This window comes from Acomys minous, assembly GCF_964271855.1.
Source record: "Acomys minous genome assembly, chromosome: 2".
In the NCBI taxonomy this organism is placed as follows: Eukaryota; Metazoa; Chordata; class Mammalia; order Rodentia; family Muridae; genus Acomys; species Acomys minous.
In genome coordinates, this window is record NC_140484.1 from 117,864,341 (window position 1) to 117,885,282 (window position 20,942).

The following is a 20,942-nucleotide window of genomic DNA, read 5'->3' on the forward strand; positions in this document are numbered from 1 at the left end:
TTTGTGTGAATGTGTGTGCACAGGTGTGTGTGTATGTGTGTGTGTGTGTGTTTGTATAAAGTATGTGCACAGGTGTGTGTGTGTTTGTGTGCATGCACATGTGTGCACAGGGGTGGGAGTGCATACTGAAGACAGAGGGGGATAGCAGGCATTTTATCACTTAATCAGGCCTTAATCATTCTCTACCAGGATCCTTTGAGATAAGATGGCTCGCTAAACCCAGAGTTCACCAATTGGCTAACCTTTGGCCAGCAAGCTTTGCAGATCTGCCTGTGTCTGCCTCCTCATGCTAGGATTGGAGGCACTTGCTGCGATGTCTGTTTGGTTTTGTTTTCAGTGTGGCTGCTGGGGATCCAGCATGGCGAGCGGTTTGCCAGCTGAGCCATCTCCTCACACTAGCTCTGTGGGGTGGGGCGATTCCCTAGCCTCTCACCATCTGCACCAGTGAAACAAGACTCTCTTTGATTTAGAGACCTATTTTCAAATGGTTTGAAAGTCTTTAGCACTCTTTGGGGTCAAATCTCCCTCCCTGTAAATTAAAATGTGACACTTAGAAACTAGCAAAAATTATCCTAATTAAATTCTGTGAATCATCTCCGTAATACAGCGGTGAGATATGATTTGGACTAAAAACTATAAAAAGCACCAGGCATGGCAATGAATACCTATAATCCCTAAGCACGTAGGAGATGGAACCAGGAGGAATGGGGGTTCAAGGCCAGCCTTGTCTTCACTGCAAGTTTCAGGCCAGTCTGGGCTATGTGGGACTCTGTCTCAAAAAATCCCCCCAATTAATACCTCTTTACATAAATAAGTAATAAATAAAGTGCTGACTATCCTTAGCAGCAGTATTCCTGTTAGCCTTCAAATGGAAACAGTGAAGATATCTATGAATTGTTGAAGTAAACTAATCAGGATGTGTGGAACATTATTTGGTGGTAATAGGGAAGGCATTCTGATGCGTGCTACCGTGGAGATGATCCTTGAAAATATTGGATGAGTAAAAGAAGCCTGTTCCCAAAAGATGCACGTCACCTGATTTTATCAGATGAAATACCTAGACAGAGGAAGCTACAGAGTTGGGAAATAGACGGATGATTTCCTGGCCAAGTATTTTATTTGGGGTGGCAAAAATGTCGCAATTTTAGCCTGTGGTAAAAATGCTGACGTGGTTGCATGTTGAGATAACATATTTTGTACAGATGACGAGGGGCTGGCATTGAACTCAATAGAAGCTTGAGGCCAACAGTACTAAACAGGCAGGCAGTCAGACCATAAAGAAATAAACTGACGGAGTTCCATGGTAGTTAGATATTAACAGTTGTCTGAAAGACTATTTGAACGTGCTACCCCAGTGACACCAAGTTCAATTTCGAAAGATTCTGGTGGTGTTTTGAGAGAAGGTATCATTATGTGGTCCAGGTAATCCTGGAACTCACCATGTAGCCCAGGCTGGCTTTGAACTTGCGCTAAATTTCCTGCCTGGATCCCCTGAGGCCTGGGTTTGCCAGTGTCAGCCACCATGTCCAGCTTTAAGAAAAAAAATTTTTTTTGTTATAAAAGCAGAGTAAGCAAGCAGTAGACAGAAGGAGGCAGGCTGAGACCCCCGGGGAAGCCTCCTTTTTGAGGGTGTGTGCTGGCGGACGAAGCCTGGCCGTGTACTGGCGGCTGGCACTCTTGTGGAGTCCAGGGTTCAGACTCGCTCCCACTTGTCCAAGTGGCAGATCTATCCCTTGGAGTTTTCCCCATCTGAACAGCCCCACAGGCGGCTCTGGAACTCTTTCTGAAAGCCACCCTGCTCCTGGCTGCCTCGCAAAGGATTTAGCTTACATGTCTGAATTTCACAGTACAGAAGGGGTTTTGTTTTCTTGTTTTATATAACCATTTTTTAAATATAAAAAGCTGTATTTCCAAAATCAAGCTTATTTTTCAGTAATAAATCATTCTTTTAAGGTCCGTATTAACTTTAACCTTCCAAATGGCTGTAGTATTGAAAATCGAGAATGCTTGGTGCCGTTAATTTCAAGTCCCTTTGTTGTGGAATGGAATTTAATTATAGAATGTCCATCTTACAATCTGCCTAGAGCTGTTTAGATCCTGAATTTATAGCATGTTCTAATTCTAGCCACATTATTGTAGGGAACACACAGCCCAGATTTTCCAGTTGTATGTCCCTTCCCAAATAGAAGCCATAAGAAAGTCCTTGCAAAAACAGTGTGATTGGTTTTGTAATTATAGCAAAACTATGGCATTAAATAAGTGACTCAGCAGGTGAAGGCACTTGCTGCCAAGTCTGGATACCTGAGTTCAACTGCAGGACCTATATGATAGGACGGGAGACCCACCACTAGTGTGGCAGCACACCCACCCCAGCAAATAACTAAATTTAATTTTAAAAGTATTAAAGGCCTGGAAAGATGACTCGATGTTTAAGAGTGCTGGCTGCATTTGCAGGGGAAGTTTGGTTCCTCGCACTCACACAATGGCCCCTATCTGTCAGTACGTCCAGCTCTAGGGCATACATCCAATGCCCTCTTCTGGCCATGTAGGAACTGCACTCATATGGTGGACATCCTCTCTCTCTCTCTCTCTCTCTCTCTCTCTCTCTCTCTCTCTCTCTCTTTCCCTCTCTCTCTCTCTCTCTCACACACACACACTTTTTTAAAACAATCTTTAAAAATTCAAAATAACAATAAACCAAATGTTCTACTAACAATAACCCAAAGGGCCAATGTGTCATAGGCTGAAACCTCTACAGACTGAAAGGATCCAATTTTCTCCCAAGTCCTGACTGCTGAGCATGAATAGAGCTGTGCCACTGTACATAACAACCAAAGGAAAGCAGTGCTGAGCATGCCGGGTACATGTTGCACTCATGCATCTGCCATGGTACTGTAGGGCCAGCTGGAAGCCCTATAGCTGCCTAAAAGCCACCTAAGAGTGCTCCCCTAACCTCCTCAGTCTAAGCCAGTGGTTCTCAACCTTCCCAATGCTGCGATCCTTTAATACAGTTCCTCATGTTGTGGTGACCCCCAACCATGAAATTATTTGAATTGCTACTTCATAACTGTAATTTTTGTTGTGGAGCTTGTTATACTGTTATGAATCATAATGCAGATATCTATATTTCCTGATGGGCTCAGGTGACCCTGTGAAAGGGTCGGGACCCATAAGTTGAGGACCACAGATCTAAGCAAGTTTATTGTTCACTCGGTTCTGCCTTGTTCCAAAGGAGCGACAGCTGATCATTTTCAGTGTGAGTCCTTTATTTAGAAGTAGCTAGAAGCATGCGTCATCTTCAAAGCCATCATATTTTTAAAAGTACAGGTTAAAATATTTAATAGGTGCTGGAGAGATTGCTCAGCAGTTATGTGCACCACTCCTTGCTGCTTACCTGGGTTCAGTTCCGCACCCACAGTGCAGCTCACGCTCTGCCGTAGCTCCGGGTCCAGGGAAGTGGATGTCCTCTTCTGACTGTCACAGGCTCTAGCATGTGCATGACGCACACATTTTTGGGGGGTGTGGGCTCACATGCAGAAACATAACTATGAGATAAATGTCATCCTAAAATGTTCGCCATGCCACTTTCCACCTTGTGAATGTGCTGGCCCGACTTGCTCACTTCTCCCAGTCTCCTCACTGTGGAGACAGGAGCGGAGAGCTTAGCTGGGCAGTGGACAATGGGACACAGGTGCACATTTTCTTTTACAGTGATGGGATGATCATGGAGCCCTGGGGTCTCCCATCTTGCCACCTGCCGTAGGTGCCACAGAGGGATCTGCAGGAACTCAGAACTAGGGCGTTCACCTCTGTCACTCTCCTAGACACCAAAATCAGACTAAGGGAAAGTGCACCCTGCTTTAGTGGGTGGGTGTTCCTAGCAACTGGTTTTCCTGGGCTCCCAGATCATCTCCCCAGATTTTGGCACACCCTTTCTTACTGCCCAGTTCCTAGAAGATGTGGAAAGTTGTTCTTCAGCCTCATGGCAAAGCAACGGTGGCCCCAACACCATCAGCTCGTGGTTTAGCTATTGTGCCATAGATTTACAACCCATGAACAAGACGAGAGGAGATGACATAGGCCATCTCCTTGCTAGTTTCCGTGAATTTACACTTTCTTCAAAAGAAATATTTTAAAGCAAGATTGAGATTCTTTTTTTTTTTTTTTTTTCTGAATGGGTAGAAGTCTCAGCTTCATTCACTCTGTTTTTGGGTACCTCATGAATAGGCACAAACTAAGAAGATGTTCCTCTTTATTCTTGTCGTGGAAATTGTTCCAAAAAATAGAGTAGATTTGGACCAAAAAGCCCTCACTAGTGCCTAAAAGCCTCACATATCTGTTCTGCCGATATGAATCAGCACCCACCAATGGAGGGGATGGTTCCCTATCTGTCGATTGCACACACTGATGTTGCACTTAGTAACAGTGTCATTTAAAATCGCATGTCTTTAGGAAGGTTCTCATGTTTACATTTTATTTTTAACATTTCAGTCATTGAGTCCAAAACGCTTCAAGGAAGCCAAGGAGAGCACAGCTTCAACAGTCCTGGGGTTTTTGTTGTAGAAAACACAACGATTGAGTTTCAAAAGGGTCCTGAGAGACAAACCTTCAAGATTCCGGGACCCCTGATGGCTGACTTCATCTTCAAGGTACATGGGCCGTCTTCGGAGCATCCTGTTTAGACACAGCAAGGGTGTTCTGCCGGAAGCTGCTGATGATTGTAGTCATACAGTGTGTGTATCCATGTGTCCATCTAAACAGGCTATTCCCAAGAACTGTTCCCCTCTTCTATGTAGAAAGTTAAGATCAATCTTCATTCTTACAGGGGGAGATAGTTTTCTAGTCATCCCCTCAGTTTAAATCCACGTGCAGTTTGGTGGAGGTGGGTATTGGCTGAGTGTGCCCTCTGAAAGGCCAGAGGGTCATGCTTAGTCTCCTTCGACAGAGCCTGCCCTTCCCATCTTCAGCCTGTGAGTGTGTCGTACTGCGGCAGCTGGTTCGAGATCAGGGTCACATTTTGTGAGGATCCCTGCTTTAGCATCCGTTCAGACCATGTCTACTCAGAGCCATGAGCCATCTCAAGGTAGAGTTGAGCCATCTCTCCTTGTAGAAAGGGATGAAGTGTAGAGGCCAATCCATTCACAAAACAACACAAGTAAAAACCAGTCTAGTCTAGAAGAAAATGCCCGAGGAAAGAAAGGACAAATGGTAATTCAGTGAGTGAGTCTTCCCTCCATTTCCAGAAAAAATCATCCAAAATTCACCAGAAGAATGAAAATTGCCCCGAGGGCCAATTATACCTTTATAAAGGAAAATGATATTCATTGCTTTTCTGGTTGCTATAATAACAAAATCCCTGGCAAAAAGCAACTTCGGGGAGAAAAGAAGGCAGGCAGGCTTTATTTTGGCTCACACTTTGAAGGTATACCCTCAGCGCTCCGCCCCGCCCCCTCCCATGGCAGGCAAGTCACGGTGGCAGGAGCACATGGCAGCTGGCCACATCTGCAGTCAGGAAGTAGAGAGAGATGAACCCTGGCGCTCAGCGGGTCTTTCCGGTTTATCTAGCCAGGACCCTCACCCAGCTGCATCTTCTTACCCTAACCTAGGCTAGAGACTCCGTCACAGAAGTGTCCTGAGCCTTGTCTCCTGCGTGATTTTAGGTCCTTTCCATGTTAGTCATCACAAAAGACCCCTGAAACCTTAAAAAAAAACCCTCCTTATTTTAAACATATTAATTTGACAAAGAATATTTTATGGAGACATTGGTTGTGATACCAGAGAGACGGTAGAGATTTCACTAAATCTGTGAACTGCTCTGAAGCCCTCAGGTCCAACCTCAGCCTGCAGTGTGACCAGCCAGGCGTTTTAAGCAGTGTGTGATTGGTTAGCCTTAACTGACAGAATCTAAATGACAGAATCCACATGGGCTCCTGGGCTTGCCTGTGTGCGGTTATATTGATTGCATTGACTGAGGTGGGAAGGCTGACCTGGTCACCATAGTGGGAGCACTCCTTGGCCAACGTCCTGGTCTGTGTGCATGGTGAGGTGAACTGAGCAGGAAGAAGCAGGCGTTCACCCGCCTCTGCTTCCTGCCTGTGAACGTGACGTGATCAGCTGCGTCAAGCTGTGGCCTCCTTGTCCTGCCCATTGTGACAGGTGGTACCCTGGAGCTGTGAGCCAGGACAAACCCATTCTCCCTTAAGTCACCCTTGCACATACTTTATCTCAGCTTCAGGAACAGAAACTAAGACAGTGACCAATGCTGAAAGTGAAGAGACTTTTTAAAAATAAAAAATGTTGGTTGTTAAATGTTTTTTTTTTCTGCTGTAAAAGTAAGAGATTGGAGGAGTAGCTGGCTTGCTCTATGCCAGGGGGTGTTGGCTTCACTCTCTTGTTTGCTCACACTGTCTTCAGTTGCCCCTCCCCCCATTAAATGAACAGGCGTCTGCCACCATTCATCCTGCTCCAAGTGTCATCTGCCTGGCTTTCATAGGTTTCTGTGAGTCCTGTGTGAGATCCTGAAAGTGCCAAGCCCAAATATGTATCTCTTTGGTCTGTCACTAGAGCATGAACTCTGTGCTTTCCTGTTAGTGTTCCCTCTCACACACATATACAGGGTTTTTTCTCTTCTAATTGCTAAGAGAATCTTTATTCCCCTTAAGTCAACACAGAGGGCTCTGACTGAGCAAGAGACAGTGATTGCATGGGGGAGAGACCCACACAAACTAGTATTTCAAGATATTGGTTACAGTATCCGTGTAAAGATAGCTTGAAGAGAGCCTGTTGGTTGCCTGTTTGAGATCACACACACTCATAAACTGTGGATTTCTTGGTGTGTAGGTGCATGTGTGTGCTCACGCACGTGGAAGCCAGAAGTCCACCTCGGCTGTTGCTCCTCAGGTGTGGTCTACCTTGTGCTTTAAGGCAGTCTCTCATCGCAACCCAGGGCTCACTGACTAGGGCAGGCTGACTGTCCTGCAAACTGTCCCTCCAGTGCTGGGATCACAAGTGTGTGCCAGCATCAGCATCTCCCGCGTTTGCTTTCAATGCGGGCACTGGCTATCAGTCAGCCTCAGGTGCTTACACGGCAGGCACTCCACCCACTGAGCTGCCTTTCCAAGCAGCAAACCGTTTCTGTGAGCTATGTATATGTGCATGCACGTGTGTGTGTGTGTGCGTGTGTTTGTGTGTGCGCGTGCGTTTGTGTGTGTGCCTTTGCTATATGAAGAGTACATCAGAAAGTGAAAGCACAGTTACCATTGCAGAGGAGACATGTGTTGCAAACGTGGCCTTAGGCTCATTTACAATATACGATTCTTAAAATAATCTTAATACTATATGTTCACATATCACTTGCACAAATAAAGGTTATTTCTGGCCCTCTTACCCAAATATGCACTCACCTCTTAATAGGCTGTGACTTGACGGCATGCTCTCTGCACTGCGTTTTAGCTATACCCTCATCTCCTGTCTCTATGTCCTGGCTCTCTCAGACTGAAGAGACAGCTCTGGACTTCAGCTTCAATGTCCTGGAAAGGCTTTGGGCTCTCAAGATTGAAAGGGTTGTTTAAAAACATATTTATCAAAGAGGGTGTTACACACAACTAGCTGTGTATGAACAGAATGTCATTTCCATGCCTGCAGCCATTTTCTTTCATGGCTGTGGCGTGCTTGGTGGGAGAGAATCTGGCAAAGTTGGAGACACTTAAAATGAAGTAAGAATGACTCCGATGTTTTTCCTCTGACTCGGGAGCTTGTCCAAATAATGTGGGTTTCTAGGAAATGGTCTTTTCCACCGACTACTTCCCCCTCCCTCTTTTTTGGTTCGGGGCACTGTAGTGTTGCCCAGCTGTGCTGTGGTGGAGGACAAGACCTCTTGGCTTCCATCCATCTCTTCGAGGACCATCACACAATCAAGCAACGCCTACACTTTGCTTAGAGGGAAGGGTAAGTGGCCACGTGGGGCTACTGACAACTGGCCCCTGTACTTCAGTCTGCCTCTTTCCATCTCACTTGACTGAGAACATCTGCATAGAGATGGCTTCCACCTAGAACAGAACCGAGGCAAGGGAGCTCATGGGCCATCTACTCCACGCTACTGCCAGCACAGTTGTGGGTGTACTGAGCTATGCTTGTCTTCACCGTTTATGTCATAGATTTTTATAAAAGCGGGGCTTTTAGTAAACGAACTGTTGAAAACTATTGTATTTTTACATATAATGCATACTTCACCAAGAAAAAAGAAAAAATTCTGTTTTCTATCCTTTGAGAAACTCTATTTTCATAGCTAGATTGCCGCAGGAAACTTTGCCCTTTTTCCCCCTTTCTGTAGGTTTCTCACTATACAATCGTTTCCTGAACATCAGTTTCTCATGGTGGCTCCTGTCACGTCTCTGTTGCAGCAAGCTCCTGTGTTTTGCCCTGAAGTATGAGAATTTTGCTCCTGCAATATGTGTACCTGGCCACCAGGGGCAGTAGATACTCTTGACTAAGCTGTTGCTGTTTGGGCCAGCTGCTGACTGATGAGCTAGAATAGTGGTTCTCTCCCTCCCTCCCTCCCTCCCTCCCTCCCTCCCTCCCTCCCTCCTTCTCTCTCTCTCTCTCTCTCTCTCTCTCTCTCTCTCTCTCTCTCTCTCTCTCTCTCTCATCATCATCATCATTATCATCATCAATATCATCAAGTTATTCATTCAATTTACATCCTGGTCATAGCTCCCTCTCTCCTCTCTTCCTAGTACCACTCCCTCTCCCTCTTCCCTCATCCCTCCCTCCCCCCACCCCTCCTCCCCTATTCCTCAGAAGAGGGGAGTCCCCTTTGACCCACTCACCCCAGCTTATCAAGACTGAGAGCATGTTTATCTTCTGCGGCCTGGCAAGGTAACCCTGCGGGGAGGAAGTGATAAAAAAGCATACAACAGAGTCCATGTCAGAGGCAGCCCTGTTTTCCTTACTAGAGGACCCACATGAATCCTAGCTGTCCATTGGCTACATCTGTGTAGGAGGCCTAAGTCCAGTCTTGTAGGCAGGGTAAATTTTGGGTGGAAGTTTTTGTGGGTGGGTTGGTCTCCCCCTTCCTCCAGCAGGAGTCTTGTCTAGATAGAAGGTGTCCTCTTCCGTCTCCATGGCTCCTGCTACTGGGAGTCTCTGCTAGAGTTCCCCTTATATTTTCCCGGAAGGCTACCCTAACTTAGGTCTCCAGCTTGTCACAGAGATAGATGCCCCACCCAAGTTTCTCTTTTCTCCGCAGGTCTTATGTCCTCCACTCCCGCTCTCCCCAGGTCTGAATCCGTCCTCATTCCTCTCTGTGCTCCCTCTCCTACCTTTTCCCCTCTCTTCAGCTACTACCACTGTCTATTCCCTTTCTCCTTCTGTGCGTAATTCAAGAAACCTCCCTTGGGCCCTCCTAGTTACTCAGCTTCTTTGGGACTGTGGGCTGTAGTATAGTTATCCTACACTAAATGGCTAAAATCCACTTATAAGTGAGTATATACCACGTGTGCCTTTCTAAGTCTGGGTTACTTTACTCAGGATGATCTTTTCTAGTTCCATCCGTTTGCCTGAATTTTTCACTATTTCTTTGTTTTTAATTGCTGAGTTGCATTCCATAGTGTAAATGTACCACAGTCTCTGTATCCATTCTTCAGGTGAGGGACGACATCTGGTTGATTCTAGATTCTGGCTCTCCTTCCTAATGCTGCAACCCCTTTGATACAGTTTTTCATGTTGTGGTGACCCGTAACTGTAATCTTGCTACTACTAAGTATCATAATGTAATTCTCTGTGTTTTTGATAGGCTTAGGTGACCCTGTAAAAGGGTTGTTCCACCCCCAGATTAAGAACTGCTCAGCTATAAGCACTGGCCACCCAGTGGTAACTTAGCTAACATTGGCATCTGTGAGTAAATGGTCGGCAATGTCAAGTTGTAGTGCGTTTCATTGTGATTACCCTATGAAATAAAGTTAAGTGACTTTGATGAAGATACCATGTTTCTGTGGTAGAAGCTTCTCCAGGAGACATAGGGAGAGACATGTTTATCTTCTTTGTGGCCTGAAACATTCCCTCTATGACATGTCATTTGGGGGAGTCATTTTCATTCGATTCATATATTATGTGTTCCTGTAGGTTAACATATTTTGGTTGATTTTCCATTTGTTTTCAGGCACACAATCTGTCTCCAGTGTTCTTCAGCTTAGCTCTGATATCTTGCTGCTGTCTACCCAGAGTCTAGAGAACTGGTACCAAACTGCTTGGTTTCCTTTCTGCCAGAGAACATGCCATGGCCTCGCCACGTGGTGGCAGCAGCAAGCGAAACCCACGTGTTCCCAGGTGCTTTAGGACAGTGTGGTGGGGGTGCAGCTGAGGTTGGGGGAGTGGTTTAGGGCCAGTTCCCGAGGCTGCAGTAACAGAATACCACACATGGAGTGTGTGGGTGAGAGGGGACTGTCTTCGTTCTGGAGGCTTAGTGTGAAAAACCAAGGTGCTGGTGGGACTGGCTCTCTCGGAGGGCTGTGAGGGAGGACCTGTTTCTTACCCTTCTCTCTCCTTTAACATAGCTCAGGAATTCTTATCATCTTTCCCCATGAATGTCTGCCTCCATGGCCAACTCCTGTTTCCACAGAACACAGGCATATTGAGCTAGAGTCCAGTCTGTTATCCTTATCTCAGCAGCGTGGCATCTGCAGAGATCCTGTTTCCAAGTCAGATGATATTCTGACATTCTGTAGGCTAGGGCTTCAGTGATTTTTTTCCCCCCTCAGAGAGGCTTTTCTCTCTGTAGCCTTGGCTGTCCTGGAACTTGCTCTGTGAAACAGACTGGCCTCAATCTCAATCATCAGGCTGCCTTTGCCTCCCAAGTGCTTGTGTTAAAGGCATATGCCACCACTGCCTGAGCCCAGTGTTGTTTCTTGTGGGATGTGAATCAATCTGAAATAGTGGCAACAGGAAAGAGATCTCAACTACTTCATTACTTCCACACCCCATCCAAATCTCATCCCCTCTTAAGTGTTTGATGCTGATCACAGAGGTAGAGTCTCTGTGAAGAATCTCACATGCTCCTGTAATGTGGCCGGCTAAGGGACATTACTTCAGGCAGATCATGCTAACTCATACCTCAGGCATCTGAGGCAGGAGGATCACAAATTTGAGGGTAGCTGAGTCTACACAGTGAGATTTGTCTTAAATTCATAAATCTGAGGCCAGTAAGATGGCTGGGCAGGTAAAGATGCTTGCTTGCCACCAGCCTAACAACCTGAATCCAGTATCTGGAACCCACCAGCTCTTTTGATCCTCACACAAGTGCTATGGCACCACTGTGCTTACACATACACAAGTAAATAAACAAATGTCGAACAAATCTGTTTGAACATTTTTCACTGTTACCAAAACTCACAGCTAAGTTATAGGTGTAAGTATATATAAATTATGAGTATTTTATGTTAAAATCTATTGCATAAATAGTTTTAGAAATTGTTTCAAAGTGGTCAAGTCAGGAATTGAAAGTGAATTCATCATTTTCCCAATGGAGCAGGGAAATATACGGCTGTAAGTGATCCTGGAACTTTCTCACTTGTCATTCTGTGTGCACTTACTTGCCTGTCGCTGTTGTAAGATAGAAGTGTCTGCTCCTGGGGACTTGTTCAGGTGGGTGAACAGGTGACCAGGCTCAACAGAAATCCACCAAGAAAAGCATTAACATTAGAGCTGTGACCACTCAAGTTTTTGTTAGTTTAGTTTGAACTTTTGTTTTGAAAGTTAGGTTTGATGGCAAGAGATGTTTCTAAATGGAATTAATTCCCATAGCATTTGAAGGACAGAGCCAAGGACTAAATCCTAGGCCCCTCTTCTGTGACATCGTGAGGGCACACCTTACCTAGGTCATGCCGAGTCGTGAGCTGGACAGAGCTTGTCCCCTGCGCCTCTGTGAGTGTTTGACATGAGTTTGACAGAGAGGACAGGTAGGAGGGGATAGCAAAGAGACTGTGATGGCAGGCTTCTCCACAGGAGGAAAACAAGCGCTTGCCAAGGAGAGCCAAAGGCAGGAAAGAGGCTTTTACCATATTTCTCATATAGAACCTGAAACTGAAAATGCCCGTTAGGGTGGCCGCCTCCATCAGCACGAACCCGGGAACGCCAGATAGAATGAAGCATCAGGCCTTGAGGTGTTCAGTCTTCCGCAGAGCCCGAGCAGGGCCCCCGGGGTCTCCTTCAGCTTCTGGTGCTTTGGATAATGTCTAGAAAATAACGTGCATAAGGAACCCACGCAGACTCACTGATACTCAAGTCTCTTCTGTGGTGTTTGCAGATTTCTTCTGCATCCCTTCCCAGGTACCTTAGCCCCTACCTGCGGGATGTACAACCTCACCTTTGTTGTTGGAGGAAAACAGATGTACAGCATAATTTTTTTTAAAAGATCATGTTATTGAAACTAGTGTATGTTATAGAATTTTACGAAAACTTATTACTAAAATGATCTTTTTAAGTGGAACGTATGTCTGCAAAAACATTGTTCATTTTCATTCTTTCTGTTTAGCGTACGAAGTAGATTTTAATAATCATGTTTTTTTTCCAAGTTGGTATTTTTGGCTTAGTGATAACAGACTCATGGGATCATTTGGGTTTCTTTTTTTTATTTATTACATTTTTATTGTGTTTATTTTCTGTGGAGGGAGGGCACGGGTGGGCACATGTGTGTGCTGTGATGTGAGCGGAGGCCTGAGGACAATTTGCATAAGGGAGTTAGTTCCCTCCTTCCACCTCCTGAGTCCTGGGGATCACACTGAGGCTTCTGGTTCCACACCTGCCTGCTGATTCATCCCACTATCCCTAAGAAGCAAGTGGCCTGGAGCATGATTTTTTTTTTCACTCATCTTCTGTTTATCTGTTCTTGTGGCCCAAGCCATCCTTAACCTTGCTGTGTCGCTGCAAATGACCTTGTGTCACAGCCCCCAACAGCTCCTCAATTTCAGGGCATCTGAGAGACTGGCTCACATTTTCTCCCTGCTGCACTGTTTTTCAGTTCCAGAGGACTGTGGGAGTATGGAAATCCCAGGGAACCATAACCCCGAGAACATTTTTTAAAATTATTATAATGTTTCTCTTAAGCTATAAAATCCATTTTCTCTGCTAGTTACAGCAGCCACCACCAAGCCAAGAAGCTAACATCATAACACAAAGCTCATCTCAGGAATTCTTAATCTACTTCTCCTTCAATACCACTCCTGTTAGCCAGATCTATCTACTTAGTAGATTCCGGGCGGGGTGGGGGGGGCGGGGCTGTAAATAGGGACGGTGGCAGCTTCAAGCGCATTTGCAGATATAGTGCTTGTTACTTTTGTTCATGAGTCCAAGGCAGTTGAGGATAGATAGATAGCTGGTATAGTTCTCGGGGATCTCTCTTCTCCCCTATGTGTGGGAAGAGTTCTGGGAGCAAGAATCAGAGCAGCTCACGAGGAGCAGATGGAGAGGCGTCGTACCTCCCTGTGCCCTTTTTACACTTTCTCCTCCTGGCATCAATTGGAGGTTAGTGGATTTGTAAAGTAAGCATGTGCTAAGTATCACAAAACATGCTTGTAATCCCGTACTAAGAGGTGGAGACAGGAGGATTGTGAATACGAGGCTGACTTGGACCTATAAGTTCTAGGGCAGTCTGGGCTATAGATAAAATAATACCTGTCAAAAGAGAATAGAATAGGAGTTATTTATTGATTTCTTGACTAATTTTTCTCTTATTCTAATCATCCGGAAGTGTCTCTGGCATGTCTAAATACTAAATTTTAGTTGTGTCGATTATTTTTTCTTAGTTTCACTTTTCTTTCTGAATATACACATTATAGCCCTTGTTTGTCTTTCTTCTATGGGTTAATTTTGTTCTTATGTCTTGAATTTCTATAGCTAAAGTTAAATTCTTTTTTTCCCAGACAGGGTTTGTCTGTGCAGCCTTGGCTGTCCTGGACTTGCTTTGTGGACCAGGCTGGCCTCAAACTCACAAAGATCTGCCTGCCTCTGCCTCCCTGAGAGCTGGGATTACAGGCATGGGCCACCACGCCCAGTTTAAAGCTGCATTCTTAATTCACTTCAGGTCCATGTTTTTTTTTCCCCACTGTTAGTTTCCCTATAGGAAAGGTTTTAATTTGTTTACAGTGTGGCATATCCATCTTTACTGCCCATTTGTAGTGTGCACATCATTTTTATTGCCTGTTTTGGTGTGGCATATCCATATTTATTGCCTGTCTGTGGCAATAAATATTTTGCCCTTGGACAAAAAATATTTGCCTAGTCCCAAGTTGTGGAGACTCTTTTCTGTGTTTGCTTCCCAAGGCTTTAGTGCTTTACCTTTCACCTGCCCTTAGTTGTGTGGTAAGCTGTGAAGTTGAATTAATATTTCTTTGGGTGTGACTATCACATGAACACAGGACCGCTGCGCGGAGAACAGCTCCTTTTCTCTTAACCCTAGATACAGACGACACAATGTGTAGATGTCCTGAAGGATTTTGTTTCGTGGGGAGAGTTATTCCAATACTGTTGTCATTTATCTAGTTCTGTATTAAAGTAAACCTCAATGTCGGTGCTGATGGCTCTTCAGCTGTATTCTGGAAGACAATCTTTGCTCTTATTGAGTCTGCATTTTTTTTTCTGTGAATTTCGAAGTCAGTTTGTCAGTCTTTATAAAACCCCTTGGAAGAGTTGGAGGCAGGGAGCGAGGGGTGGATATGACTTGGAATATATGGTAGTCGTGTAGGAGATTCTCAAATGATAAATTCTCAGGTTAAAGATAAGTAAATAGGGGCTGGAGAAATGATTTAGCGATGAAGAACTCTGGCTGTTCTTCCAGGGGATGTGGGTTCAATTCCCAGCACCCACATGGCAGCTCAAAATTGTCCATAACTCCAGTTCCAAGGGATCTGACACCCTCGCACAGACATATATGCAGGCAAAACACCAACTCACCAACGCACATGAAATAAAAATTTAAAAATGTAAGTATAAATAAATAAACTTAGATGATTTTTACAAATAAACAAGCAGAGCTCTTTGGATCTGTTAATTGGGGAAATCAGCAGTTTCCCAGGACCAGCCCTGCTAATTCATAAATAGGTATCTCCACACATTTGTTTTGGTTACTTAAAATTACTCTTAGTATTTGTGACTTCCAGTATGTGTGTCTCACATATTTTAGGTTACACTTATCTCTGGTGCTTGTTCCTTTGATGTTCTTATAAATAATATTCCGTCCCCCATTTTCTATATATTTGTGTCTAGCCAGTGAAAACTGAATAGACTTTTCTGTCCCACTGTGTTAGCACTGTAGTAACATATCCCTTGCCAGTCATTTGTGCTCTTTTGAAGTGTACGTGTATCGCTCGGGACATCTGTATAATGACAATTGTGGTTTTCTGTCCTGTTGTTTTGTGTTTTCTTTTTATCTTGCATTATTTAGGACATGTGATACAGCAATGAGCGGAAATGAAAACAGAAGCCTTTTTTTTCTGATACCTACCATTTCAGGGCAAAGCTCTCTGGTGTGTGTGGTTTATATGAAGTTTCTTGTAATATCTTCTGAAGCTAACTTGCCTGGTGGAAGAAACTTGTTTCATGATATGAATTTCTCAGAGTATAGAATTTATCAAAGCTCAATGTGTCTTTTGAGACAAAGATGTGGTTTTCTCCTTTTTCAAGGCAAAGTAAGAACTACTGGGGTTAGAGTCCTAGTTATACGTTATGCTATAAGCAAACCCAACTCAGATTACATCTCAGTTTCTGGTGTCATGGAAACTGAGCCTAACACATCAGGGAGGAAAAGCCCTGACTAAGTAAACAAACAAGTCTACACACTGTTTTGTGACTCTGCTCACAAGCAGAATTATATGGAGAAATGACTCTGGGGGGGGGGACTTGTTAGTCATCGCCTGAACCCCCAATTGGCCCAAGTCCGAGTGACAGGCTATCCCATCGAAAGCCCTTAGAGTCCTCCTGTAGCTTAGCTGATTGTCATACTCGTCAGTGTTGCCTAAGATGAGTGAAGAAGGCAGAGAGAGCCGAGGCTCCCTGTGTGGAATATGCCGTGCCATCACCATCACCGTTCTCTCTGTCCAGACCAGGTACATGGTGGCCAAAGGCAGCGTGGTCCAGTTCTTCTTCTACCAGCCCATCAGCCATCAGTGGAGGCAGACTGACTTCTTTCCCTGCACTGTGACGTGTGGAGGAGGTAAGGCTCAGACTTTATTCCTGGATATCCAGAGCTGTGCATCAGGATGTGCACACGCCTAGTTGAGATAGATTTTACAACTGGAATAAAAGATAGTGTCTTGTGTGTGCTGCAGTCAAGGTCCTGGTAGACAGTTGGAGACGGTTTGGGGTCACGTGTAACCAAAGAGCACATACCCTGCCACATAGGCAGAGTAAAGGGGTTTCAGTAGACCCGGGTCTACTTAGTGTGGCGACATGATAGCCTGCTATTGGCAGCCAGTGACTCATCTTATGAGCTGACTTTTAAAATAATAGAGTAAGGGACTCTAAACTAGTGCCATCCCAAGGAGTCCTAAGTTGTGGGGCTTCTCAGATCACCTAGGGAGTCTCCCTATGAGGAGCAGACAGTGATACAGGATGCTGGCACTGAGGGTTACTTGTCAAGCCCCTCACAGCCTGAGAAAGTCTGTTTGGTGTTTGATCTATGCACGGCTAGGTGAAACGTAGCAAGGTCCAGTCAGGCTTCCATTATGTTCTCCCCTTTGTGCCTTCTACGAAAGGGACACCACTTGGGCTGGGTGGGGTTCTGCTTGAAACATTAGAATATGTCAGCCCAGCCCCAAATCATTTCTTGGAAGCAATCCTTTGAAGATTACAGAACAGTGCCCATTCAAAAGGTCAGGAAGGGAACAGGCCCTCTGTGCTGGCCTCTGCTGGCCTAACTCCAGGCACACTGAGGCAGGCTCCTCAGGTAGTGCTGGGGCCTCATGAGCGTTGCAGGTCAGATCTTGGCCTTAAGCTTCCCCTGCAGCCCAGGGTGGCCCACATCCCAGTGGGAACCCGTGTCCTAGGAATGTTAGAGTAACAGCCAGAGGATGGGTCAAGACACTAGAATGAAAGGGGGGAAAAAGTGAAATTTTCTGAGCATCAGCCAGTTTGTTTAGATGCAGGGGGACGGGCCCCTTGATTATGATCCTACAGGCAATGCCTTAGGTAGGGTTTCTAGTGCTGTGATGAAAGGCCACGACCAAGAGCAACGTGGGGACTAAAGGGCTTGTTTCACGAATGCTTCCACGTCACAGTCCTTCATAGAAGCAGCCTGGGCAGGAACTCAAATGGAGCAGGAACCTGGAGGCAGGAGCTGATGCAGAGGCCCTGAAGGGGTGCTGCTTACTGGCTTTTTCTTCATGGCTTACTCAGCCTGCTTTCTTATGGAACCCAGGATCACCAGCCCAGGGGTGTGCCCACCTACAATGGGCTGAGCCCTCCCCTATCAATCACCCCTTAAGAACATGCCTTACAGGTTTGCCTACAGCCTGGTCCCATTTTTTTTTTTCAATTGAGATTCTCTCCTCTCAGGAAACTCAATGTGACATAAAACTAGCCAGGACAACATCCTTCGGAAACCCCAGTACCAGCCTACTAACACGCATATTCTTGGTCCCAGTCCAGACTCCCTGCGCCGGAACTCTGAGGATGAGTCTGTTATGTTTCCCAGGGTCTCATGGTGCACTCTGAATTTTGAGAATTACTCTATAAAGTAACATCTTTGGCTATCGGCTAGAGCCACAGTGGCATCACCATTTTTGCTTTGTATGTGTTACCACCATACTATTAGAGACTCAAGGAGTTTTCTTTTTCTTTTCTTTTCTTTTCTTTCTTTCTTTCTTTCTTTCTTTCTTTCTTTCTTTCTTTCTTTCTTTCTTTCTTTCTTTCTTTCTGAGACAGGGTTTCTCTTTGTGTAACAGCCTTGGCTGTCCTGGAACTCACCCTGTAGACCAGGCTAACCTCTAACTCACAGGGATCTGTGCCTGCCTCTGCCTCCTGAGTGCTGGGATTAAAGATGTGAACTACCACCACCTGGCAAAAGAGAATTTTTTTTAAAACTTCAACATACTTAGAAAAATAATGTAATCATGACACCTGATGTATGAGATAATAGCCGCATGGAATACAACCACAAGGACAAATACAGTGAAAACAGAACTCTCGTAGGAAAAATATTAACTTTTTGCCAGCTCAAACTTCTCTGGGCTTATTCTGATTTCCGAGTTTTGTCAGCCATGATATGAAACTTTTGTCTGCTTGTTTGTTTTTTGGGTTTTTTTGTTTTGTTTTGTTTTGTTTTGTTTTTGACACAGGTTCTCCTGTAGATCAGGCTCGCCTCAAACTTGCTTTGCAGGTGGGACCTTGAACTTCGGGTCCTTCTACCTCTACCTACCGAGTGCTGGATTGGTTACAGGCAGGCACCATCATGGCCAATTTTTGTAGGACTGGGGATCAAACCTGGGGCCTTGTGCATGTGAAACAAGCACTTTACTGAGATAGCTACTTCTTCTACCCTGACATGATTAATTTTATATGGGACAGAAGCTCCTTTGACGTTTGGGTCAGTGACTGCTCCAGGCTCCAAGGAAACAGAGCCCCTGAGCTCTCCCTAAGCTGATTGAGGAGAAACCCGTTAGGAATGGAAATTCTGAGCTGAGTGAACCTGGGCCTTAGTGAGCCAATCCTGTTCTCTGACATTTGCACGCCAAGGTCACAGCAAGGGTCAGCCAGTGTTGGGGCTGGCCATCCAGCTTGGTGGTGAAATATTTGCCGGGCGTATACAGGCTCTTGTTTTATTTCAACCACCACAAAAAAAAGGGCAGCCAGGCCTAGTGGGCTAAGCACAGTGTTGGAGTTTGAGGATCAGGGCTCACTCATCTGTCTCTCGTTTAACTAGACCTCTCTGAAGCTCAGTCTCTCATCGGTCGGTAGGACTCTCTTCTCCTGGTGGCACCTTGTGTAGCGAAATGCAATGGCACATGCCTCAGGATGTCATGTGGTACCTAGAACCTAGTGAGCACCTCAAACTCATCTGCTGTGTCCGAAGCTAAAATAGTCCTGGGTGCCCCTCTCCTCCCTGCACGCAGTGCTGACTACATGGACCCTGAGGAAGGCTCCTGAGAGAGCGGGGCAGTGTAGCGTGTTGAGTCCCACATCCTTAGGTAGGTAGGTCACAGGCGCAGAGAAGACAGCAGTATTTCATGGGTTCCGAAATGATGGATCACCAAGACATGGTGGAGGGTTTTGTAACTCTCACTCTGCAGAGAAACGGGCTTCTTCTCTTTCCTCTTGTTTGTTTCTGGCGGCCTCCCACACACAGTTCTTCAGAGACACAGATCTGTTCAGACTCATAAAACCATAGAGAAGCTCCTCTCTCCAGGGCAGACTTTTATAGCAGGATCCGGCATGGTCCCATTGATTATATTCTTGGGAGCAGGAGAGCTGTTTTTCACGTTTTGGTATCCACAGAAAGACGACAGTCCGTGCTTCCGGAGCCATGAGTGTGTACAGGGGCACCTCCCAGTGAGATCAGCCCCAATGGGAAGGGAGGTGAAGGACACAGAGAGGCTGCTGAGGCTGTCTGGCCTCTCCCACACACTGGCAGGATTTCAGCGCATTTGTTCACAATATCGAAAGACAATCTGCCTCATTTCTTTACTCTTGGTAATCTCTAAGCTGCAATAAAATTGAAGAGGAAAATGAACTCGCACTCTCAAATTATAAACACCTGTACGTCCCCTGTCGTGTCCCTTTAGAGGAATGTTTCCACTTAGGATACGGATTTTCTCTGACTCATGGAACCGTAATCTTAGTCTGTAGTTGTTTGAGGGAAATAAAAGTACCCACATCAAACCCATACAGAACGCACTGCCAAAATTTAATTATATTAGTAACCAAACCTATGTGATTGTATGAATTGGCAATGCCAGAGATTTTTTGGATAACGAAGAAAATTAGTTGGTCGGTCTCTGAGGCACCAAGGGTACTGGAAGGGTTGCCTGCTCTTGTCTGTAATTATCCACACAATATACCGAGATTGTCTGGGACTGCTATGGTCATCGGATAGTGTAGCTTTTCTAGCAGACGCTGGCACCAGAGGACTGTTTTACTGATGCCATTTGCATTCTCATTCTTGCGGCTGCTTTTTGTAATGGGTACCAGTCAGTCCCCTGGTGCTCTGAGCTCAGTTTACTTCCAAGGCATGTCTTGTAGAGTGCTGCCTGGTGGCATATAAAGCCAGATTCCTCTCTGCCAGCAGGTCTTCAAATATATTTTTATACCTTTAGTCCAATTGGCAGACATTGAGAGATTAGCTTCAGTTAAAAATCTTTAAAGCTTCTTTTTGCTTTGAAAAAATTACTTTTTTTTTTGGAAAAAAATATTAGTCAACATGACATTTATGTGACAGGAAAGCTGGCATCAGGAAAAGGTGGTGTCGTGATTTATGTTTTAGGTTTACTGTGTTCAGTACCTTGGAATATTCGCTTTCCTCAAAGAAAAATGGTTCACATTGGATTTACTAAAACCAGGAGTCTTCATTCCTTCCTTGTTGAAAGCCTGTGTGGCAGAGGAAGTGAGGAGATGGATTTTGCTGCTGCCTCCACTGACATTGCCAGTTCCCCAGTCAGCAAGGTTATTGGCATTGAAAGTACCCTGGCTACCTCAGGAGAACAAGATGAGTAAACAGAGCAGAGGCAAACAGTAGAGTACTATTAAGGAAATAGTCAGAGTCAGCTCTCAAAACATACTGTAGAGCTAAAACAAAACAAAAAAACTTAGCAAGTGGAAAATAGACCAAGATTTAAATCCTCATCCGAGCTAGAGGTCTAGGTCAAGGGCAGTGGTCTTACTTGGCATGTCCGAGGCCCCAAGTTTGTTTCCTTAGCCCACAGATATGTTTTCTAACTTAATTGAGTTTATACATTTAA

At 45.2% G+C, this 20,942-nt stretch overlaps 1 protein-coding gene across 3 annotated transcripts in view; it reads left to right on the top strand.

Annotated features, from left to right (window-relative positions):
- Nucleotides 1–20,942, top strand: part of ADAMTSL3 (ADAMTS like 3) — a 275,111-nt gene that overhangs the window by 154,457 nt on the left and 99,712 nt on the right. For all 3 annotated transcript variants that reach the window (XM_084756348.1, XM_084756347.1, XM_084756349.1), the window contains 2 exons: nucleotides 4,492–4,649; nucleotides 16,093–16,204. In XM_084756348.1, the coding sequence (XP_084612474.1) occupies nucleotides 4,492–4,649; nucleotides 16,093–16,204 (270 nt within the window). The remainder of the gene's footprint in view (nucleotides 1–4,491; nucleotides 4,650–16,092; nucleotides 16,205–20,942) is intronic.